This window comes from Girardinichthys multiradiatus, chromosome 6, assembly GCF_021462225.1.
Source record: "Girardinichthys multiradiatus isolate DD_20200921_A chromosome 6, DD_fGirMul_XY1, whole genome shotgun sequence".
NCBI classification, from domain to species: Eukaryota; Metazoa; Chordata; class Actinopteri; order Cyprinodontiformes; family Goodeidae; genus Girardinichthys; species Girardinichthys multiradiatus.
Window position 1 is genome coordinate 46,052,847 of NC_061799.1, and position 23,062 is coordinate 46,075,908.

General features: G+C 47.3%; 3 protein-coding genes and 1 long non-coding RNA gene across 4 annotated transcripts; 2 read left to right on the top strand and 2 right to left on the bottom strand.

Annotated features, from left to right (window-relative positions):
• Positions 1-122: 122 nt before the first annotated feature.
• bfsp2 (beaded filament structural protein 2, phakinin) lies at positions 123-3,622 on the top strand. The gene is made up of 7 exons (XM_047368013.1): positions 123-630; positions 778-860; positions 992-1,148; positions 1,279-1,440; positions 1,526-1,654; positions 2,379-2,623; positions 3,071-3,622. Exons 1-7 carry the CDS (start codon positions 187-189, stop codon positions 3,168-3,170), a joined length of 1,320 nt encoding a protein of 439 aa, XP_047223969.1. The 5' UTR covers positions 123-186; the 3' UTR covers positions 3,171-3,622.
• Positions 3,623-4,129: 507 nt separating this feature from the next.
• LOC124869851 lies at positions 4,130-5,258 on the top strand. Its single transcript, XR_007038670.1, has 2 exons — positions 4,130-4,902; positions 4,981-5,258. It is a non-coding gene; the product is annotated as an uncharacterized LOC124869851 (long non-coding RNA).
• A 4,856-nt stretch (positions 5,259-10,114) lies between these two features.
• klhl18 (kelch-like family member 18) lies at positions 10,115-19,230 on the bottom strand. The gene is made up of 10 exons (XM_047369517.1): positions 18,864-19,230; positions 16,538-16,668; positions 16,262-16,402; positions 15,925-16,123; positions 13,896-14,056; positions 13,609-13,745; positions 13,313-13,535; positions 13,130-13,234; positions 11,058-11,169; positions 10,115-10,980 (listed from the first exon to the last, which is right to left on the bottom strand). The coding sequence occupies exons 1-10, from the start codon at positions 19,038-19,040 to the stop codon at positions 10,594-10,596; spliced, it is 1,773 nt and encodes a 590-aa protein (XP_047225473.1). The 5' UTR covers positions 19,041-19,230; the 3' UTR covers positions 10,115-10,593.
• A 357-nt stretch (positions 19,231-19,587) lies between these two features.
• On the bottom strand, positions 19,588-22,439 carry LOC124870156 (proline-rich proteoglycan 2-like). Its single transcript, XM_047368681.1, has 2 exons — positions 22,335-22,439; positions 19,588-20,090 (listed from the first exon to the last, which is right to left on the bottom strand). The coding sequence occupies exons 1-2, from the start codon at positions 22,437-22,439 to the stop codon at positions 19,626-19,628; spliced, it is 570 nt and encodes a 189-aa protein (XP_047224637.1). The 3' UTR covers positions 19,588-19,625.
• Between the last annotated feature and the right edge of the window lie 623 nt (positions 22,440-23,062).

Genomic DNA, 23,062 nt, shown 5'->3' on the forward strand with positions numbered 1-23,062 from the left:
CCCCCTCCCCACCTGCTGATGCAGCGGAAATGTGACTCCCTGGTTCCATCAGGACAAAAGCTTGCGATGCTCTACAGCACAAACAGCTCATGAACAAAGCGGTCCATGTTTCCAGAACTCCATCCTCCCATAAATCCAGGAGGCGAGCAGCCGTTAGGGGTTTGACACTGGGAGCTGCTGAGCGTCATGCCTCTGCCTCGACGCCACTCATCCTTCTTGGGACAGTCGTCCTCCGAGCGCCCAGCCTCCACCTCCTGTGGGAGGATGGGCGCGGCCGGGACCACGGCCCCCCGGGGCATCTTTGTGGGCTCTGCACCCATACTGGGTCCAATCTCTGGGCTGGGAACACGTGTATCTCGCAGGGCTTTGGGAATCAGTAGTGTGTTCCTGCAGGGGATGAGGAGCAGTGCCACACCGGTTCTGCCTCGAGCTGGTGAACGGCCCATGGGAAGTGGAGCAACGGCAATGGGCATGAACAACTGCCTGATGGAATACCGGGACAAAGTGAGAGCACTGGAACAGCTGAACCAACAGCTGGAGGAGCAGATCCGACTCTGTCTGGACCGCAAGGCATCCAGCGCCGGAGCCTGGGGTCCCCTCAGGAGGGAGTGGGAAGACATCTACAGAAAGGTAAGGATGGGGGTGGCAGAAAGAGAACAGAGGGAGGGAAGGCAACACAGGGATGAAGGAGAAGACGACCTCTGGGTACAGAGGTGAGGTAGGGGGAGGTGAGAAGGAAAGGACTCTGTGATCACTCTGATTTCCCACACCCTGCAGGTCAGTGAAGCTATCCTGGACAATGCTCGGCTGATGTTGCAGACAGAGAACGTTCAGGCCAACGCCGAGGACTTTAAAGAAAGGTCAGATCCTGATTGGTCTCAGATATCAATGACCCCAGCTCTGATTGGAGAGTGATGATCAACACTCTGGGCCCTGATCATCCATTAATGACAGGAGGAGGTGTGGTGATGATGTCAGTTTCTCTCTGCAGGTATGAGAATGAGCAACCCTTCAGGAGGGCGGTGGAGGAGGAGATCAGCTCCCTGCACAGAGTGATTGAGGAGGCGAACATGACAAAGGTGGAACTGGAGGAGCAAATGGAGAACATGAGGGCTGAGCTGCGCAGCTTGGAGCACAACCATGAGCAGGTTCCACCACACAGTTAAAATCTAGATTTAAGCACAAGTCAGACAGTAGGACTATGATGAAGGTGTAGAGTCAGAGAGGGATCTTCCTTTAGCTGCAGTTATCTGACCAGTGCTTCTCTTGTTCATGCAGGATGTGCACACTCTCTACAACCAGATGGCTGGACGTGAGGTTGATGAACCCGATGTCCCCATTGAAACCAGTCTAGACCAGATTCTGGCCTACATTAGGAGTCACTGGGAGAAGGTGATGGTGAGGAACCGAGCTGAGACTGAGGGCTACTTGGAGTGTAAAGTAAGGACAAATCACCAAAACAGGTGTCGCCAGAGGTGTGTCTACTGGTGTCCCCTCAGGTGTGTCTGACCTGTGTGTGCTGCAGGAGGCGCAGTGTGTGGGCAGCAGGCTGAGTCCCGAGGAGGAGCAGGTGGAGGCACTGAAGACAGAGTGCAGTGATGTCAGCTGTAAGATCCAGAGTCTGCAGGCCGAGACAGAGTCCATCAGAGCTTTGGTGAGGCATGCAGTCGTCGATCAAACTACAAATTCAGGTCAATTCAGTTTATTTCAATAGCAGCAACTCACAACGCAAGCCGTCTCAAGTCAAGTCAAGTTTATTTATATAGCGCTTTTCAGCAACAAGGCACTCAAGGCTCTTTACAAAGTCAATTCAATCAGTCATCCAGATTCCCACTCAGGTTCATTCATTCCAGTTATTCCTAACTATCAAACAGTCAGATTCAGTTATTTATTCAAATTGGATAAAAAGTTTTTCTATCTAAGGAAACCCAGCAGATTGCATCCAGTCAGTGACTTGCAGCATTCACTCCTCCTAGATGAGCATGTAGAGACAGTGGACAGTCACTGGTGTTGACTTTGCAGCAATCCCTCATACTGAGCATGCATGTAGCGACAGTGGAGAGGAAAAACTCCCTTTTAACAGGAAGAAACCTCCAGCAGAACCAGAACCAGGCTCAGTGTGAGCGGCCATCTGCCACGACCGACTGGAGGTTTGAGAGAACAGAGCAGAGACACAAAGAGAACAAAGAAGCACTGATCCAGGAGTACTTTCTACAAACCAAAACCCTAATCAGTTAACAGATAAAATAATCTCTAAGATAATCAAAAACCTGATCTATCCCTTATTCTGATCCACAGAGTCAATAACTCGATGACAAAATGAGTAATAATGTGATCAATATTATGATGGCTAACCAGCCTGATCTATCATCCTGCAGAAACGAGGCCTGGAGAACTCGCTGGGCGATGCCCGTCACTGGCATGACGTAGAGCTACAGAACCTGGGCTCCGTGGTGGCCAAGCTGGAGGCGGAGCTTAACGATGTGCGAAGCGAGATCGAACAACAGCGTCATGACTATGATGTGTTGCTAAGCAACAGACAGCGTCTGGAGCAGGACATCAGTCTTTACCATGGCATCCTGGATGGAGAGGAGAACCGCTTCCTGCTGTCTGGTGCCATGCAGTGAGTAACGTCACACAGCTGCTGGAGAATGAGGACAACCACCCCCTGCTTCACCACCACCTGCTGCATCACCACTATCTGTGAAACCATCTACAAGAATTTAATTCAGTTCAGGCATTCAGCCATTTATTTCAAATGTTCAGGTCATTTCTGTGATCCAGTCCAGTTCAGTTGAGGGACCGGTTGTAGGTTCAGGTGATAGTTCAGCATCTTAACAGTTCAGTTGAATGAAGAGGTTCAGCTCAATCAAAACTGTTTACCAGAAGCATTCAGACTGGCCAGACTTCATATGACAGACAGGTTAACTCTGCCTACAAGGTGACAACGTTCTGAGTTACATTTGATGCACTGACATCATAGCACCACATAAATGGACCAGTTACCTCAGTTACGTAGCATGAAGCTGGATTTATTCAAGAAAACTAACCATCTCACCTACCTGTGCAGGTGCTCAGCTGCAAAGCCTGAAGGAGATGCTGCCGAATCCAGGAGTGATGCTCCTTCACCTCAAGGACCTTCAGGACCAGCAGGACCACAGCCCCAGTGACCCTGTACAGGATGAGACACTAAGTTCCTCTAAAAAAGTGGCATCCAATCCTTCATGTTTTAGATGTTTTCTTGTTCAGTACACCTGGATCAGATGACCAGGTCATTAGAAGCCCTTTGCCAAACCCAATGACTTGCTGAGGAAATTATTCTACCATTGGAACCATCACACTGAGCCAGAACCACATCTAAAATATGTAGGACACTGGCTCTGCATAACCAGAACTGCCAGAAACAAACATGGACCTGGTCTCTAACTGGTCCAGGTGGGACTGACACTAAAACCTGATGCAGGAAGTTCAGTGTGTGATGCTATGTGAATGTGATGTGTTTGGAGAACTTATTTGGACCTCAATGTCCTGGTTCTGAGTCCAGAGACACAGAAACACACCCAGTACATTGACCACTGTTTCTGGTTTTGTTGCTTTCAAAATAAAACTGAATGAAGGTGAATCAGGTTCATTTTTGGAGTGTCTGAAAACATGTAATCATCTGTGGTTCTGGAACTGAAAACTGAAAAAAGTACTAAAGTGAAAAACCAGTTCATCAGAACCCAATCCAGAGTCAGGTCCAGCACAAATCTAGGCAACCAAGCTTGATCCAACAAAATTGTGGGCAACCAGTTCTGAACCACATCAACGACCAGCTGCATCGGATATCTGCTAAGGTCCAAAATACCATTGAAAAAGTTCTGGGCCCATATTCCTAAAGATCCTGAGAGCCTCTCAGAGCTCCTATCTTATCCTAAACATTCCTGACAAGAAGCCTCAGCTTCAGTGGTTCAGTTCTCTGCTGAGACTCTGAGGAGACGACAGAAACTCCTCTTAGTGAGGAGGGGTGGTTGACCCTGTTGCTAGGGGTGGTTGACCCCGTTACTAGGGGTGGTTGACTCTGTTGCTAGGGGTGGTTGACCCCGTTACTAGGGGTGGTTGACCCTGTTACTAGGGGTGGTTGACTCTGTTGCTAGGGGTGGTTGACCCCGTTGCTAGGGGTGGTTGACCCCGTTACTAGGGGTGGTTGACCCCGTTACTAGGGGTGGTTGACTCTGTTGCTAGGGGTGGTTGACCCCGTTGCTAGGGGTGGTTGAGCCCATTACTAGGGGTGGTTGACTCTGTTGCTAGGGGTGGTTGACCCCGTTGCTAGGGGTGGTTGACCCCGTTACTAGAGGTGGTTGTATTTGTTGCTAGGGGTGTTTGACCCTGTTGCTAGGTGTGGTTGACCCCGTTGCTAGGGATGGTTGACCCTGTTGCTAGGGGTGGTTGACCCCGTTGCTAGGGGTGGTTGACCCTGTTGCTAGGGGTGGTGCTGTCTTCTAAGAGCTGTGATTGGTTGTTAAAGAAACAACAAACCAGTGTGCTCCCAGTAATCAGTGGGGAGAAATGAACTGATGATAGAATTTAACTGGATTCAGAAATATTTAAATCCTGATGATAAAACTTAACAAATTAATTAATTGTCCCACAGCATCAACATGTTTGAATGTAGCTTATTTACACGCTCTTTATTATTCTGATTAGATTATTATTATATTTATTCTCCATGCTGGTCATTTTCATGCTGCATCTATTTCATATTAATTCATATTAATATTAAACTCAGCATTTTACTGTGATCTCCTTCTTGTTGAATGAGGTTTAAAACGACCAGAACAAACCAGAGAAAAAAGGTGGAGTAAAGCGAAGTGAACAGAGGAGCAGAGCCTGCTGGTGGAGGAGAAGAGAGGAGTGTTAAAGGTAGATTTGGTTCTGGGATCACGATGGGAACCAACAGACATTCCCAGTAGATCAATGCATCGTTTCCTCTGCTTTCAGCACCAGCCTGGAATGTGAGCAGCTCTGGTTCCTGCTGCATTCAGAAGCTAGAGAGGAGATAGCAGCACCAGAGAACGTCTCCACAGATGTTGAAGATGATCATTTAGGCTGCTGACATCATCATGAACAATACAGCAGATTCACCTCATTTACATCTTCCTGCTCTGGATATAGAGCTCAGATTATTGGACTGTTGGAGACACTTTCTATTTATGTATTTATCTATATTTTCTTTGAAGCATTTTACAGTCTGTAAATATTAAAATAATTCTATACGATATTGTTTGTAATTTTGTTCACTTTTTATTCATAGTTTTTTATTATTGTTTCTGGATCTCTGCACCATGGAGCTGGTAGCGTTTTATTAATTTACTGTTGTTCATTGGAGGAGAAGATCTCTCCTTTCTCTCTGTCTTTCCTCCATCTTCTCTGCTTCAGACACTCTTAGGTTCACTAAAGGTCCTCCTCACTGCTCTGAACATCTCCTCACGTTAGGAGCTCTCTGAAGACCTCAGATGCTTCCTGAATAACTTTTATCTCGTGAGGTGAAAATGAGGTCACTAGGATCTACTTTTAGTCTCAGGATTCTTTGGGAAAATGGGCCCTAGAGTCTAGTCTGGGTCTTGTTGTGTTTTTGTCTTAGCATTTGACCGCTAAAGAAAAACTGCAGCATCATTACTTTGCATCAAAACAACCTTACATGCAGGAAGGAGAACTCTGAGTCCAAAAAGTACTGGACCACCTCCTCATGAGGGCGCTACAGAGGCATGCTGCCACCAGTGCAGAGCTTACTGAGCTCTGGCTGCAGGCAGGGTGACCAGAAGGAAGGGCAGCAACAATCTACTTCTGTCAAAGAAAACTATCAAGGATAGACTGGAAATATGTAGGATGTATGAAGATGGACATCAGCAGATTGGTGCAATGTTATTTTCTCTGATAAATCCTCCTTAGAACATCTGGAGAACATTAGCTAAGAATTGCCATGAGCCTACAAGGAGTTAAAAGGGAAGAATCCTGATTCAGTCCATGTTTCGAGTTTCATCTCCTACAAGGAGCTGGTCAGGAAAGTCCTCAGAACTGAGGTTGGTTCTCAAAAAGCAGGTGGAGAGTGTTGAGGTAGGAAAACTTTACTGGCCGTCCGTTAATTCTTACATTACTCCTCACCTCTCATCGACTCTTCTGGCACCTAAAGGACAATCCTTAGTCAGAGATCAGTTTCCACAAGTTTATTAAAACCAATCTGAATTCAGAGAGGAGACATCACACTTACACTGGTACCTGGAAACCTCTGTGTGCTGTCTCACTGGGGGCTGCATTACATTACATTTTATACCCCACGCTGCTATGCAGCACACAGACACAATCATTCTGTCTGTGGATGTCTCCCCAGCAACAGTATCAAAGAAACAGAGATACATTTAATCATTTAATTAAAGAAATGTTTTCCACACGTCTTCAGGAATCTTCAGTGAGAGGAGAACCCTGCCTCCCTAATCCACTGCCAGCTTCTCACGATACAGACAGAAAACACCTGCAACCTTTAACCTTTAACCTTGAATAATAAACACTCATTGTGTGATCACACTAGAAGCTACTGTTTAAGGATTTTTCTAACTCTCAAAAGCATAACTAAAAACTCCTAATAATAATCAATCTATAAGCAGCAAATCCCAAATATATCTTAGCTTTAGCTACTAATGATAAGACATTTATATTTCCACAAGAGGCAGAAGCCAATGAACTTGGATCAACTCCAAGAAGACAAGAATCGGTCCTCATTATTCAGAAGTTCCACGAGTTTATATCCAGCATGACAGAGAGAAATCCAGAAGTTAGGAAGAAGGACCCTGGGAATATTCAGAGTGGATAACGAAGACGTGACTCTTCTTCAGGAAGTAGTCTGAGCCTAAATAGGCAAAGGATAGAGGTGTGTAGAGCGGCACTACTTTAATTTATTTTACTCAAGCAGAAGTAAAAGGTAGTCATCCAAGAAATACCTTCGGTAAAAGTACAAAGCAGTAAAAACTACTTCTAGAAGTACATTTGTTGCTGAACTATAACTAGTTATTACTCGGCTCTGTCTGAGGATCTGTGCTTACTAGAACCGGAGTTTAATGGTGGAACTGGGATTTAAAGAACATAGCATGCAGAGTTCCTCAGAAAACAGGAAAGTTCTGCATCTTCATCACTTTTTTTTTTTGTGTCCATCTTTTCTTCAGGACAGCTCCTCCTCAGCTTTTCCTGCTCCATCTAGTTGGCCAGCTTCTCCAGGAGAGTTAGGGAGGTAGAGGACGAGGTGTGGCTGCATGACATCACAGGGATCGCTGATGTCACATGTGACTCCTCCTCCCTGAGGTTAGTGCTGTATGTAAAGATGCAGTTTCCTGCCAGCATCTTTGTGTACAGTTCAGAGTCCATGTTTTTATCCATGGCTGGAGGACAACTCACATCATCACTTTACTGGACTGCAGGTGTGATACCTCAGCAGGAAAGAAAGTTCCCAGGTATTGACAGGGTGTTAACCTTCAGCTCAGCCTGGACATGCCAGGATCTGTCTGAAGTGTTAAGTTGTTGCGGTCGCCCGCAGGACAAGTAACATGCAATGTGCCTGTTTATTTTAAGGGTTCAGAGCAAACATATTGTGGAGAGTGAATCCTGTTTTCTGCAGCTGCATTGTCAGGTCTTCCTTTCTGGTTCCACGTTTCTATGCTGTCTTGAAAGTACACCTTGTTCAGCTGTTCCACATGGAGCTATAGGGACAGAAAATATCTCGTTTTCAGTTGCATGTCTGCTCTTTATTTTAAGTCACGAACCAACCTTAAACCTCTTGCATATGTTGAATATATCCAGGGAATGCCACAAAGGTTAAACTGAATAGCTTCTAACTGGACCTAAACGTACAGTACAGACCAGAAGTTTGGACACACCTTCTCATTCAAAGAGTTGTCTTTATTTTCATGACTATGAATATTGTAGCTTCACACTGAAGGCATCAAAACTATGAATGAACACATGTGGAATTATATACTGAACAAAAAAGTGTGAAACAACTGAAAATATGTCTTATATTCTAGGTTCTTCAAAGTAGCCACTTTTTGCTTTGATTACTGCTCCACACACTCTTGGTATTCTGTTGATGAACTTCAAGAGGTCGTCACCTGAAATGGTTTTCCAACAGTCTTGAAGGAGTTCCCAGAGATGCTTAGCACTTGTTGGCCCTTTTGCCTTCACTCTGCGGTCCAGCTCACCCCAAACCATCTCGATTGGGTTCAGGTCCGGTGACTGTGGAGGCCAGGTCATCTGGCGCAGCACCCCATCACTCTCCTTCTTGGTCAAATAGACCTTACACAGCCTGGAGGTGTGTTTGGGGTCATTGTCCTGTTGAAAAATAAATGATGGTCCGACTAAACGCAAACCGGATGGAATAGCATGCTGCTGCAAGATGCTGTGGTAGCCATGCTGGTCCAGTATGCCTTCAATTTTGAATAAATCCCCAACAGTGTCACCAGCAAAGCACCCCCACACCATCACACCTCCTCCTCCATGCTTCATGGTGGGAACCAGGCATGTAGAGTCCATCCGTTCACCTCTTCTGCGCCGCACAAAGACACGGTGGTTGGAACCAAAGATCTCAAACTTGGACTCATCAGACCAAAGCACATATTTCCACTGGTCTAATGTCCATTCCTTGTGTTCTTTAGCCCAAACAAGTCTCTTCTGCTTGTTGCCTGTCCTCAGCAGTGGTTTCCTAGCAGCTATTTTACCATGAAGGCCTGATTCACACAGTCTCCTCTTAACAGTTGTTCTAGAGATGTGTCTGCTGCTAGAACTCTGTGTGGCATTGACCTGTTCTCTAATCTGAGCTGCTTTTAACCTGCGATTTCTGAGGCTGGTGACTCGGATGAACTTATCGTCCGCAGCAGAGGTGACTCTTGGTCTTCCTTTCCTGGGGCGGTCCTCATGTGAGCCAGTTTCTTTGTAGCGTTTGATGGTTTTTGCGACTGCACTTGGGGACACTTTCAACGTTTTCCCAATTGTTCGGACTGACTGACCTTCATTTCTTAAAGTAATGATGGCCACTCGTTTTTCTTTACTTAGCTGCTTTTTTCTAACAGTCTTTTCGGTAGGACTATCAGCTGTGTACTGTATCCACCTCCTGCACAACACAACTGATGGTCCCAACCCCATTTATAAGGCTTGAAATCCCACTTATTAAACCTGACAGGGCACACCTGTGAAGTGAAAACCATTTCAGGTGACTTCCTCTTGAAGTTCATCAACAGAATGCCAAGAGTGTGCGGAGCAGTAATCAAAGCAAAAGGTGGCTACTTTGAAGAACCTAGAATATAAGACATATTTTCAGTTGTTTCACACTTTTTTATTCAGTATATAATTCCACGTGTGTTAATTCATAGTTTTGATGCCTTCAGTGTGAAGCTACAATATTCATAGTCATGAAAATAAAGACAACTATTTGAATGAGAAGGTGTGTCCAAACTTTTGGTCTGTACTGTATATATTTCATATTGATTTGCTGCCGTGTCCTTTTTGTGCCTGCTGGGTTGCACCTAGAGACGTTTATATTTTTGAATAATAATGTCGAGGATTCAGCTTTAATTCTCCATCTAACCACACTCAAGCATTGACGTGGTCTCTGCCTCGCTAACTCTGGCCGTTTTGCAGCAGCAGCAGCATCATTGCTTTCTTCTTAAAGATGTGCTGCTATCCTTCACACGTTGTGATTCATATTTCTAATTCCATCGGTGAGAAATACGCTCTTCTAGACTTCTTATCTCCTAGCGGCAACGGGAGGAGATAAGAAGCGTTCCCAGGCTTCATATTTTCTCGCACTGAACTCCGGGTTAACTTGGCTCAGAGTTGAGGAACCCAAGCGTTAACCCGTGTTCTGGAACCAAAATCCCAGAGTATCACAGGGCAGAGTAGGTCTACTCTGAGCTTGGTAACCCTGCTTCCTGCTCTGATGATGAGGAGATCAGTTATTGGTTATTGGCAGATCACAAAGTCAGCCTAGTTGAATGGGACTCTCAGGGTTAGATCAGAGAAAGTGAATCAGAACCAGAACCAAACCGGTCCAGTTAGAAAAGCACCCACAGATGAAGTGGACTCAGACACATTTTGCTTCAATAAATTATTTTATATTAAATTATTTTGAACAACGCACACAGAGCTGTGCATGCTCCTTAGTAAACAACCAGTCTGTGTGCACGACACACCGTGCACGTTTTTTAGAAGTGTAAACTTCCTTGAAGCATCTGAACCAGGTGTGAATGTCACCTGCTCCACCTGATATCTATAAAGCTCCATCTCCTCCCTCTGTTGACTGTGAAGCTCCGCCTCCTCCATCTGCTGCACCAGACATGGCTTAGCAGCTTTATTGGACTCCCATCGTTCTTCTGACCAATCAGAAGGCAATAACTATTCCTACAAGCAGGACGCAGCTGCTGCAAGCTCTTCAGTTTTTCCCAGAATGCCGTGGGATCGGCACTGGCCTGCAGGTTGAGCCTCGCTGTCGTACCCGTGAAGATTGGTGGTTTTTGCTCGAGGCCCCGCCCCCTCCTGCAGCAAGGTGTCAGTCCTCCAACATGATTGGGCCTAGACAGGTTGAAGGGGAATGCAACTGACGCCAACCCCGCCCTCGTGGCTCACCATGGGCGCCATGAATATCCAGCGGTTGGTGTCAGGGTTGTACATCTCCACGGAGCTGAGGTTGGACTGCCCGTCATACCCGCCCACAGCGTACAGACAGCCTGCGGTGGACACCAGAGATACCCGGCTGCGTCGCGTGTTCATGGCCACCAGGAGACTCCACTGAGCGGAGGCCGAACTGAACACCTCCACGCCGCTAAGGAAGCCAGAGCCGTCGTACCCACCAGCCACGTACATGTGGCTGCCGAGCGCCGCTGCGCCGTGACGACACCGCTTGTTAAGCATGGATGGAGCCGGGTGCCAGCGGTCCGTGTGGTGGTTATAGTACTCCACCTGCAGGGTTAGAAGCGTCAGACAGGTAAACAAACTGCTGACATCATGCTGACATCATTGACTGAGGCTGCACTGACCGTGTTGAAGATCTGCAGGCCATCATGGCCACCCGACACAAAGACCCGCCCATCAAACACGGTCACACCGGTGGCGCTGCGACTCACACTCATCTCTGTCACCACAGTCCACCTGAGGAGCAGCAAAGGTGCATCACTTGTGACGGGAAGTCACAATGAGGGGTTTTCACATGACGTCACGGCCAGGTGACCGCACTTCGCGATGGCCATTTTGGGTGGCCGCTGCAGCCTGTTTTTGTTGTTTTAGCTGATCAGTGAAGCACAACTCCGGACCAATCATTTAACTATGCGGTGACTTGCTTAGTTGTGGGTTGTGCTGCGCCTGGTGGTCAAGACCAGCGTTCAGCCTATCGTCTGACAGCCTATCGTCTGGCAGCCTATCGTCTGGCAGCCTATCGTCTGGCAGCCTATCGTCTGGCAGCCTATCGTCTGGCAGCCTATCGTCTGGCAGCCTATCGTCTGACAGCCTATCGTCTGGCAGCCTATCGTCTGACAGCCTATCGTCTGGCAGCCTATCGTCTGGCAGCCTATCGTCTGGCAGCCTATCGTCTGTCAGCCTATCGTCTGGCAGCCTATCGTCTGTCAGCCTATCGTCTGGCAGCCTATCGTCTGTCAGCCTATCGTCTGGCAGCCTATCGTCTGTCAGCCTATCGTCTGGCAGCCTATCGTCTGGCAGCCTATCGTCTGACAGCCTATCGTCTGGCAGCCTATCGTCTGGCAGCCTATCGTCTGGCAGCCTATCGTCTGACAGCCTATCGTCTGGCAGCCTATCGTCTGGCAGCCTATCGTCTGGCAGCCTATCGTCTGTCAGCCTATCGTCTGGCAGCCTATCGTCTGTCAGCCTATCGTCTGGCAGCCTATCGTCTGGCAGCCTATCGTCTGACAGCCTATCGTCTGGCAGCCTATCGTCTGACAGCCTATCGTCTGGCAGCCTATCGTCTGTCAGCCTATCGTCTGACAGCCTATCGTCTGACAACCTATCGTCTGGCAGCCTATCGTCTGACAACCTGTCGTCTGGCAGCCTGTCGTCTGGCAGCCTATCGTCTGGCAGCCTATCGTCTGGCAGCCTATCGTCTGGCAGCCTATCGTCTGACAGCCTATCGTCTGACAACCTATCGTCTGGTGGCCTATCGTCTGACAACCTGTCGTCTGGCAACCTGTCGTCTGGCAGCCTGATAGAAAATCAGTGTGAGAAAACAAAACCACTGAGTACACAACGTTGACTACTGCGGCTGGACCGGATATCCAGGGCCGATTTTGAACCTCACTCACTTCTGAGTGTGCAGGCCAAATTTTGTGACAGGTAAATAAATAAAGTTCTTCTAGATGTATCGTGATATTATTCTGGAAACTATTCTGCCAAGACCAGTTGATTGTGAGCTGGCTGCACTCAGTGCTAATTCATTTACTGTTATACTGTAAATGTTTTATCTAGTAATATAACGACCGCGTAATTATCCTATAAAAGGCAATATTAAACTTATTATGGATTTTTGCCCATGTTGTGGCCAAAAATTTTTTTTTGCATAATTACTTGTGTAAAATTGATGTGCAGCCAATCGTCCGGATTTGTGCGAAACACACCAACATAAGGATCCACCTTGTTGATGACCATAATTTTCTTGAGGTACACGCCCTTTTCCGGAGGCTGTACCAACTCTAGATATGGATCCATGGTTGAAAACGTATGAAATGTTGTGAAAAGTGTGAAGCCATACGGAGACACCCAAGATGGCGGACCGCCGACTTCAGCGACATCAATGAAAACCCCCCATTACAAGAGTCATAAAAACTGATCACCACAGACAGCAGCATCGCCCCCTGCTGTCTGAACACAGAAAACATTCATCAGTTTGAACAGCAACTGATCTTCATAGCTGCTGTTCATGTAAACACAAATATTTTACCTGCTTCACAAAGATGCCGTTTTTCTAGAGTCCAAGAATGAGAGACATCTTTGAGTCAGCTGTTCTCTGCGCGTCAATTTAAAATGATCATAACGATCAAACTTGTCATTTTTCCCAAACAGACATGTGGTCTTACTGAAACGTGACACCCCCAGGTGAACTCACCTGTCGGTTTCTGGAGAGTAACACTCCACTGAGTTCAGAGAGGACTTCCCATCGTAGCCGCCGCACACATAGATGTGTCCGTCAATCACAACCGTTCCCATGGCGCTGAGGGTGACAGCAGCTTCAGATTATTGATCAGCGAGTTGATGGCTGTATTGATCGTATATCAGTTGGACCACTGACCTGCGCTGGCTGTTCATGCTCGACACCCGAGTCCAGCTGTCTGTCTCTGGGTTGTACACCTCCACTGTGCTAAGCCGTGATTGGCCATCGTATCCACCAATGGCATACAGCAGCCCATTAACAACGGCCACACCCACTCGACTGCGAGCTGTCCTCATTGGCTGACAGCGCTCCCAGAAGTTCCCCACTGGGTCAAACACCTCCACTAAGTTTAAAGAGTCACCTGCAAGAGAAACAGCTAAATCAGCTTTACCTGGGCTCAGGTGAGTCACCTGAGGTAACAGTTGAGGAGCTACCTGAGCTGTTCAGTCCTCCCACAGCGTAAATGAGCCCGGAGATGGACGTGCAGCACCTCTGTCTGGTTTTAAAGGAGGGAAGATGAGGACGGCGCTCCAGCACCAGGTGGAAATCTTTGGCTTCATCCACCAAATCTCTGGCAGGAAAAACAGCGATCAGTCAATCAGCAGAGAGACGTCCCACTGAGGTGAGTCCAAGACTGGAAAACAATCACTGGATATCTGTGGAACATGGAGGGTTCAGGTGACGCACCTGTTTGCCCGGTCCCAGGTGTGTTCAGTCTCACCTGCACTTGTGGCAGCAGCGAATCAGCTCGTCCTGCTGGACTCGGTCCGACAGGAACTGAGGCTGACAAAGAGGAAGTCGGATTCTTGACAGCAGCTCCGGCAGCAGAGTCTTTCTCTGGTCCTGGTCATGATGAACCCAGGCCAGAACCGCCTCAAACACCTGAATAGGTAAGACCGAGTTTAAAACACCTGACCAGGTACAACACGATTTAAGACAAGAGGCATGACTTTAAGCTTAAAAATCCTTCAATCATCCCAAAGGGAAACTAAATGTAGCTCATATTCTGCAGGTTTCTTCAGAGCCGTTGTAGATGCTGATGGCTGTGGGCAGGTCTGATGAAGAGGATGCTCAGGGTTCTTCATGATGTTCTTCATTTTATTAAGAATCCATCTTTCCACAATGATCTCCAGAGGTTCCAGAGGAGTCCCCAGAACAGAACCAGCCTTCTTTATCAGCTTGTTGAGCTTTTTTAAGTCCCTGGTTCTGATGCTGCTTCCCCAGCAGATGATGGCAGAAGAGATCAGACTCTCCACAACAGACTTATAGAAGATCTGCAGCATCTTGCTGCAAACACTGAAGGTCCTAAGCTTCCTCAAGAAGTACAGTCTGCTCTGTCTCTTCTTGTAGATGGCTTCACAGTTGCATCTCCACTCTAGTCTGTTGTCCAGGTGAACACCGAGGTATTTATAATCCTCCACCACCTCCACTTCTTCTCCCATGATGGAAATAGTTTTTGACTTATTCTTGTTTCTCTTAAAATCTACAATCATCTCCTTTGTTTTAGTCACGTTCAAAATGAGATGATTGTTTCCACACCATGCCACAAAGTGGTCCACCACCTTCCTGTACTCAGCTTCTTGTCCATCTCTGATCCACCAACAACTGCAGAATCATCTGAGTATTTCTGCAGATGACAGGAGTCTTGTACTGGAAGTCTGAGGTGTACAGAGTGAAGAGGAATGGTGAGAGTACAGTCCCCTGTGGTGCTCCTGTGCTGCTAATTACCTGGTTAGACTCATAACCCTTCAGTCTCACAAACTGTGGTCTGTTTGTCAGGTAGTCTTTGTTCCAGGAGATTGTTGAGGCCTCCACCTGAGTCTTCTGGAGTTTCTGACAAAGCAAATCAGGTTGGATTGTATTAAATGTTCTGGAGAAATCAAAGAACATGATCCTCACAGAGCTGCTGGCTTTGTCCAGATGACAGTGGGTTTGTTGAAGCAGGTCTTTGAAGCTTTTCTTCGTTAGCTAAAACCGCTAACCTGGATATGATGTCATCACGCCTGTTGTCAAGAAGGTCAATTATTTACATCTGGTTCATCGCCATCTTGTGAGTGTCAGCCCATCCTAAATCATCCACTGAGGGTCAACGAATGCAGTATTAAGATCAACGGTTCAAAAAGCAAATCAGCAAATCGTTCTTTAAAACATTATTTTATCAAAATGTTTTACTTGCCTTCTGATTTGCATTGTGATGGTGGTTCAAACTAATAAACCTTGGTCCTCAAACAAAAACAACCCTCAACATCATTTTAATTTGTTTTCTTTGGTTTCCATCATTTGTACACAGTTCATTAGTTCCTTTATTCTGCTTTGCAGTTTCAGGTAAATGTTTCTGGCCTACTTAAAGTTTGTTGAAGTATTTTTACTTGTAGTTGAAGTACTCCTAATAAATTCTTAAATTTGGAGAGGAGTGTTTATTCTGGCCGTTAGAGAACATCAGAGCATGAATTCACTCCTTCACCTCTTGTTCTATAACACCACACCTCACCAGGCAGGTATAACTGACAGACTGAGAGCTGATTGGTTGATAAAACCTGACAATCAGGTAGTGCCCTGACTCACTAAGTTTGATATAAACTAGTAACTTTCTTCAATATTGCCGTTGGCACTTATTCATCTTATTAATAGTTATTCATGGCCAAACGAACCCTATTGTTGCACAGCAGGTAACACACAGGACCAGGTACGACACCGTTAAACACATCTGAGCTGGTGTATCTCCCTCTGCCGTCAGGTAAGTTCCTCACCTGCTCCTCTGCTTTCACATTGAGCTCGTCACACCCCACGAGCTCCAGAACTTCCTCCGTCCTCAGACTCAGGAACTCCTCCGATAGTGAGACGTCTACAAAGTGTTGGTGCAGGAAGGTGTTGGCCGAGTCGTACAGCGTAGTGCACATCATGGTCTCAGCAAACTGCCGCACGCCGAGGCAGTTCTTGGGATGTAACCTGAAAGCAGAGGGAACGACATTCCACCATGGCAACCATCACCTGACATCTGATGGTATGTTGGGGTCATGTGACATTAAGTGCTACAGAACAAACACCTCCTGTGAGAGCGTACTGAGCGTGTGTGGTGATGCTCACCTGTCCTGCAGGAAGGAGCAGCAGGCATCCTTAACGTTCTGCAGCTGCAGAAAGCTGGAGCCAATCAGGAGAGCCTGAACGTTTTGCTGGTCGATGGCAACATGGCCGCTGTAGGCGAAGTTAATTAGAGCCTCCAAAGCACTGCAACACACCAGCTACTGGTTAGACTGGTAACACTTGGAAATGACAGGTTAGACTAGACTTAAACTGAAATGTGACGCTTAGACTTGAGGTGAACAGGAAATAGTTTCGGTCAGACTGGTTCTAATCTGGTACCTGGGGTCCATGCCCTGCATCAGGATCTCATCCTGTTTACACTCCACCATGTCGTTGGTGAACATAGCGTGGAAGTACGGGATGGAAGCGGCCAGAACAATCCGGTGAGCGCTGAACTTGTGTTCTCCGACCTGCAGGAAGAAGGAAAAACACCTCAGCTACCTGCTGAACTCGGGTCAGCTACAGACTCAGCAGCCTGGGTTCTGATCCAATAACAGGATTACAGGTCCTTCTCAAAATATTAGCATATTGTGTTAAAGTTCATTATTTTCCATAATGTCATGATGAAAATTTAACATTTATATATTTTAGATTCATTGCACACTAACTGAAATATTTCAGGTCTTTTATCATCTTAATACGGATGATTTTGGCATACAGCTCATGAAAACCCAAAATTCCTATCTCACAAAATTAGCATATCATTAAAAGGGTCTCTAAACGAGCTATGAACCTAATCATCTGAATCAACGAGTTAACTCTAAACACCTGCAAAAGATTCCTGAGGCCTTTAAAACTCCCAGCCTGGTTCATCACTCAAAACCCCAATCATGGGTAAGACTGCCGACCTGACTGCTGTCCAGAAGGCCACTATTGACACCCTCAAGCAAGAGGGTAAGACACAGAAAGACATTTCTGAACGAATAGGCTGTTCCCAGAGTGCTGTATCAAGGCACCTCAGTGGGAAGTCTGTGGGAAGGAAAAAGTGTGGCAGAAAACGGTGCACAACGAGAAGAGGTGACCGGACCCTGAGGAAGATTGTGGAGAAGGGCCGATTCCAGACCTTGGGGGACCTGCGGAAGCAGTGGACTGAGTCTGGAGTAGAAACATCCAGAGCCACCGTGCACAGGCGTGTGCAGGAAATGGGCTACAGGTGCCGCATTCCCCGGGTCAAGCCACTTTTGAACCAGAAACAGCAGCAGAAGCGCCTGACCTGGACTACAGAGAAGCAGCACTGGACTGTTGCTCAGTGGTCCAAAGTACTTTTTTCAGATGAAAGCAAATTCTGCATGTCATTCAGAAATCAAGGTGCCAGAGTCTGGAGGAAGACTGGGGAGAAGGAAATGCCAAAATGCCAGAAGTCCAGTGTCAAGTACCCACAGTCAGTGATGGTCTGGGGTGCCGTGTCAGCTGCTGGTGTTGGTCCACTGTGTTTTATCAAGGGCAGGGTCAATGCAGCTAGCTATCAGGAGATTTTGGAGCACTTCATGCTTCCATCTGCTGAAAAGCTTTATGGAGATGAAGATTTCATTTTTCAGCACGACCTGGCACCTGCTCACAGTGCCAAAACCACTGGTAAATGGTTTACTGACCATGGTATCACTGTGCTCAATTGGCCTGCCAACTCTCCTGACCTGAACCCCATAGAGAATCTGTGGGATATTGTGAAGAGAACGTTGAGAGACTCAAGACCCAACACTCTGGATGAGCTAAAGGCCACTATCGAAGCATCCTGGGCCTCCATAAGACCTCAGCAGTGCCACAGGCTGATTGCCTCCATGCCACGCCGCATTGAAGCAGTCATTTCTACCAAAGGATTCCTGACCAAGTATTGAGTGCATAACTGTACATGATTATTTGAAGGTTGACGTTTTTTGTATTAAAAACACTTTTCTTTTATTGGTCGGATGAAATATGCTAATTTTGTGAGATAGGAATTTAGGGTTTTCATGAGCTGTATGCCAAAATCATCCGTATTAAGACAATAAAAGACCTGAAATATTTCAGTTAGTGTGCAATTAATCTAAAATATATGAATGTTAAATTTTCATCATGACATTATGGAAAATAATGAACTTTATCACAATATGCTAATATTTTGAGAAGGACTTGTATATCTGCATAGACTCCAGGCTTCCCGTCTCTCCTCACACAGGTAGCAAGGTGTTCTCACAGTCAGCCCCGCCTGGATCTCAGACCTACGTTCATGACCGAATGAACGTTACTCTAGTTTATTAGGTTTCAAGCAAAGGATGTCAAAGGTCATGTCCCTGTCTCAGGCCTGTTAGGTTTATTTCTGGATCAGAACCAACTGAATTTTTCTCTGTGTTTAACAACCAGGAAGAGATTCATTTATTCCGACCAAACGACAGAACTTCTACAGCTTTGATCTGATCGACGGCAGTGATGATTGGTTCCTGGGTAGCAGGTCCGGCTAACAACTTCCTGTCTACCAACAAGTGTGATCACGTGATTAATCACCGATAATCGATAGCTGATGTGATCAACTGTCTGCGGGTCAAAGGTCTCTTTTGTTAGCCAGTTAGCAGACAATTAGCCTGTTAGCTCGTGAGGTAACCGCAGCCTCGCGCGCCGCGGTTCTTACCTTGAGCGTGACGTCACACAGCTTGCCTTGACGTCGAATCTCTTCCATGACGACATAGCCACGCGCTGGCAGGTCGGGAACGGAAAAATGGACCAAATCCTCGAGCTCCTCACACACGGACTCTCCCATGATGACCTGGAGGCGGACTGAGTCCTGCGAGCCGCCGTACATACACATTTCCGGCGCAGGGGAGCGGGACTTCAAAATAAAAGCTGGCAACCAGTTTGGTCTTTGAGAAACGTCTTATTTTTGGGCAGCTCTGTAAGTATTCTGCAGCGATCTCAGCTTTAGGTTTGGGACTAAAGTCCTGATAAAACTAACCCACAGCAGAGCTTCATATTCTGACTGAAACCAGTTCTGACCAGACGGCTCCATGAAGCTTTGGACCATTTTGGCTTGAAAAGTGCTTCACTGCTGGGAGCTTCCTTCATTGAGCCCGAGAAGGACACCTGCTGGCGCAAAGCAGGCACTGCAGACTAGTGCATGTGCACATGTAGCAGGATGACTGAGCCTTGCTCTCCATGATTGAATGCACCTGTGCACCCAATTAACTGCCAGTAAGGTGCTCTGGGTATAAAGGGAGAGAGGTTATGGTTCAAGCTTGAGATGGTTGCTGAGTCAGTGTGTGCAGAGTCAATAATCCTTACTCTGCTGAGGTGTGGTAGAATCATGTCCTCCTCCAGGCGGTTCTAGCACCATACAAGGGGTATGTATTGCACCCCCATAGCTAAGTGTAGATGGTTCTGACAAATTGTTTGTATCTCAGAAATTGTAGGAAGCTGTACCTCCTGTTGCTGGGTCAGGACCTGCGGCTGCCTGGGTCGGGACCTCCTGTTGCTGGGTCGGGACCTGCGGCTGCCTGGGTCGGGACCTCCTGTTGCTGGGTCGGGACCTGCGGCTGCCTGGGTCGGGACCTGCGGCTGCCTGGGTCAGGACCTGCGGCTGCCTGGGTCGGGACCTCCTGTTGCTGGGTCGGGACCTGCGGCTGCCTGGGACGGGACCAGCGGCTGCCCGGGACGGGACCAGCGGCTGCCCGGGTCGGGACCAGCGGCTGCCCGGGTCGGGACCAGCGGCTGCCCGGGTTGGGCCCTGCGGCTGCCCGGGTCGGGCCCTGCAGCTGTCCGGGTCCCGACCCGGGCAGCCGCAGGTCCAGGCTTGTGTCCAGGCTGAGAGCAGAAGGCTTCTCAGGGGGACCGGTCCTTTGTACTGTGAGTGGTTGATGTTGGGCTTTTGTCAAGAAGAGTGCATGTCCACAAATGTCTGAGGTCTATCAGGTTGATCCAGTTTAATTTTTCTTACTTTAGATTAGGAACCAGTCCTGTTCAGATGACCTCTCCCTGCTGGAACGCCTCAGTCCTGCATACTTTCCCTTCCTTGCACTTTTAGTGTTTCGTTTTTTTTTTTTTTGGTCTTTTAATAAAAGAAGTTGTAATAAATGTTTTAACTTGTGGAATCACGTCTCTCTCATTGATGTACGAACCTGGGCGCCTTATTGGTGCAAGGTGGCGTTGTTGGCTCTTCTCACTCTGCTGGCTGAAGTAAATGTAAGGGGTCCGATCACCTAAAAACATTCAACCCCTCGTGTTGTCTTATTAAAATGGCTTCAAACTGAAAGCCATCTTCATTCCCATGTTTCCGTCTTCCTCAGTGATCCGGATTTAGATTCTTAATCACCCACTGTCCAGGCTGTGGGTAAAGGTCACGGTTTTACAATAAAACATGTCATCGGACTGAACTATAAAATTAACCTGCTTGTCTAAATGTTTGTTCTGAAATAATAGTTTTTATGCAGCAGATGTGAGAAAATCCCCGAAGTTCCCACAAGAGGTAATTCTTACTGAACATCTGGGTTCATCGATGTGGAGGAGCAGCGGTTCTACTCCGAGCTCCTCACCCTATCTCTAAGGGAGTGCCCAGCCACCCTACGGAGGAAGCTCATTTCAGCCGCTTGTATCCGGGATCTCGTTCTTTCGGTCATGACCCAAAGTTCATGGCCATAGGTGAAGGTAGGAACGTAGACCAACCGGTAAATTGAGAGCTTTGCTTTTTGGCTCAGTTCTCTCTTCACCACAACGGACCGGCACAGCGACCCCATTACTGCAGCAGCCGCACCGATCCGTCTGTCGATCTCCCGCTCCATTCTTCCCTCACTCGTGAACAAGACCCCGAGATACTTAAACTCCTCCACTTGAGGCAGGAATTCCCCTCCAACCTGAAGAGGACAAGCCCGGGTGTTGGCACCCCCTCTCCTTGAACCACCACCTTAATGTGGTGGTGGTGGGGGGGGGGTTTGAGTGTTTGAGCAGAGGGTCCAGACTCCGGTCCAAATCCAGACCCAGAGAGCATTTTGTCTGGACAGAAAAACTTTTTCTCATTGGCTCTGTAGATATAGACATTTTATTCTTGCAGTGTCTGACTTTCTTTGAACAGGAGTGAAGAACAGCTATGTGGGTCAACGACGTTCTGGTCCACTCCCAGCCAGCACCACGACAAGGGATGTCCAGAACCCGGGTTGCTAATGCCCCCTTTCATTGGCTCAGTTCATTTATTAATAAATGACAACGTGAGGAGCTACACGGCTGATAACGCGTCTCTAACATCATGGAGGGTTCATTGAGAGGACCATGGAGGAAAAACAGGGAGATGATCAAAGACTGCCTGGAAGCTGTGGTAGAAACACTTTTAGATGGAAAACGACAACTTAAGGAACGGTTCAGCAAATTTCCGTGGCTGCTACCGAACAAGGAGAGCAGAACTGTTTTACCAAGATGTTCTGACCCATTCAAAGCGTTTAATATTGGTGCTTAAATTGGATTGCGCTTTTCTGTTCAACAGATGTTTTCATGAATCATTGATCAGTAGTTAAACTTCTAGTGTTTTAATTAAATGTTACATAAAAATTCAAGAAAATAATTTTGTCAGTTGATTTAAAATGTTCAGAACCCAAAGTGTTTGGATGATGGAGGTAGTGGACCTCCTGCTGTTTCACTAGAGGACCTCTATGTTGTCTGGTGCCCCTGGTAGGGTCTCCAGTGGCAAACAGGTGGGGTGACGGGTCAGACACCTTCATGAGGACTATGACGAGACACCTGATGTCCCCCGATATGGCGGAGCCGGGGTCGGGACTCGTTGGCAACACCTGGTGGCCGGGTTACTCCTCACGGGGCCCGGCCAGGCCAAGCCCATACGAGAGTCGCGAGGCCAACCCCCAGTGGGCCCACAACCCGCAAGGGGAACCATGAGGGACCAGTGAAAAGAGGATTGGGCGGCTGATGAAGGTGGAGACCTCGACGCCCCGATCTCCAGATGCTTGAAAGTATAAAAGAAAAAGTGCAGATATTAAAAAGCAGAAAAGAGGCTGATCACTAGCTGCTGGAAACCTACATGTTCCTGATTTAAAGGAACCAACATCTCAGGTTTTCAGGGTTAGGGTTTGTTCCAGATCTGAGGAGAAACTAAATGCTGCCTCACCTGGTTTGGTTCTGGTTCTGGGAACACCAAATAAGCAGGTTTCTGAAGAGTGACAAACAGGGATCCAGTGCCGTGAGATGCAGAGTACCAGATAATCCCGTCCATTTCTCCAGCCTCCTATTAATTAGGATGTTCTGATTAACTGTGTCAAACTCTGTGATCCAGAAGTTCTAGACCCAGGAGTTGTATATGGTTCAGAACTTTTACCAATGCGGTCCCAGTGCTGTGGTCTAAATCCTGACTGAAAAGACCTGAAGAGATGATTTTTATCATGAAGGGATACATTTCTTTATAAACTGCCCTTATTGGTAACCAGAACTTTCAGACAGGATAGGGACCTTGGATTTTAGGTTCTGAAGTGGTTCAGTTTGTTAAACTCATTCAGATGCTGGAATGGTTCTGTCCAGGGTGGACCCTTCCTTTCGCCATCGACCGCTGAAGACCAACACCAGCCTCATCTACTGAGGCCCAGATGAAGATGGGCTCATACGTTTCCGGGTCAGCCCTGCAGGACCAGAGTCTGGAGCTGCGACCACCACGGAGCCACGTGGTGCCGTACCCATGATGACCACACTGAAGCAGGAAAACCCAGACATACACGGCCCCTTTCACAACGTTCCTGCAGAACATCCACAGCTTTTCCAATAGGGTCACCGGATCGATTATAGGATGCATCCATTCAAAGTGGACCAGATGATCGGGAATGATGTTGCAACATTGATCAAAGG

Bases quoted from the DNA above. Each gene is read 5' to 3' on its own strand.
- LOC124870156 (XM_047368681.1), bottom strand. From the start codon at position 22,439: ATGGACGGGATTATCTGGTACTCTGCATCTCACGGCACTGGATCCCTG. The intron at 20,091-22,334 runs GTGAGGCAGCAT...TCTTGACAAAAG, and splicing joins CAGAACCAGAACCAAACCAG to CCCAACATCAACCACTCACA.
- bfsp2 (XM_047368013.1), top strand. From the start codon at position 187: ATGCCTCTGCCTCGACGCCACTCATCCTTCTTGGGACAGTCGTCCTCC. The intron at 1,655-2,378 runs GTGAGGCATGCA...ATCATCCTGCAG, and splicing joins CAGAGTCCATCAGAGCTTTG to AAACGAGGCCTGGAGAACTC. The intron at 2,624-3,070 runs GTGAGTAACGTC...CTACCTGTGCAG, and splicing joins CTGCTGTCTGGTGCCATGCA to GTGCTCAGCTGCAAAGCCTG.
- klhl18 (XM_047369517.1), bottom strand. From the start codon at position 19,040: ATGTGTATGTACGGCGGCTCGCAGGACTCAGTCCGCCTCCAGGTCATC. The intron at 16,403-16,537 runs GTACCAGATTAG...GGTGTGTTGCAG, and splicing joins ATGCAGGGCATGGACCCCAG to TGCTTTGGAGGCTCTAATTA. The intron at 13,746-13,895 runs GTGAGACTGAAC...TTTTCCTGCCAG, and splicing joins CGCTGCTGCCACAAGTGCAG to AGATTTGGTGGATGAAGCCA.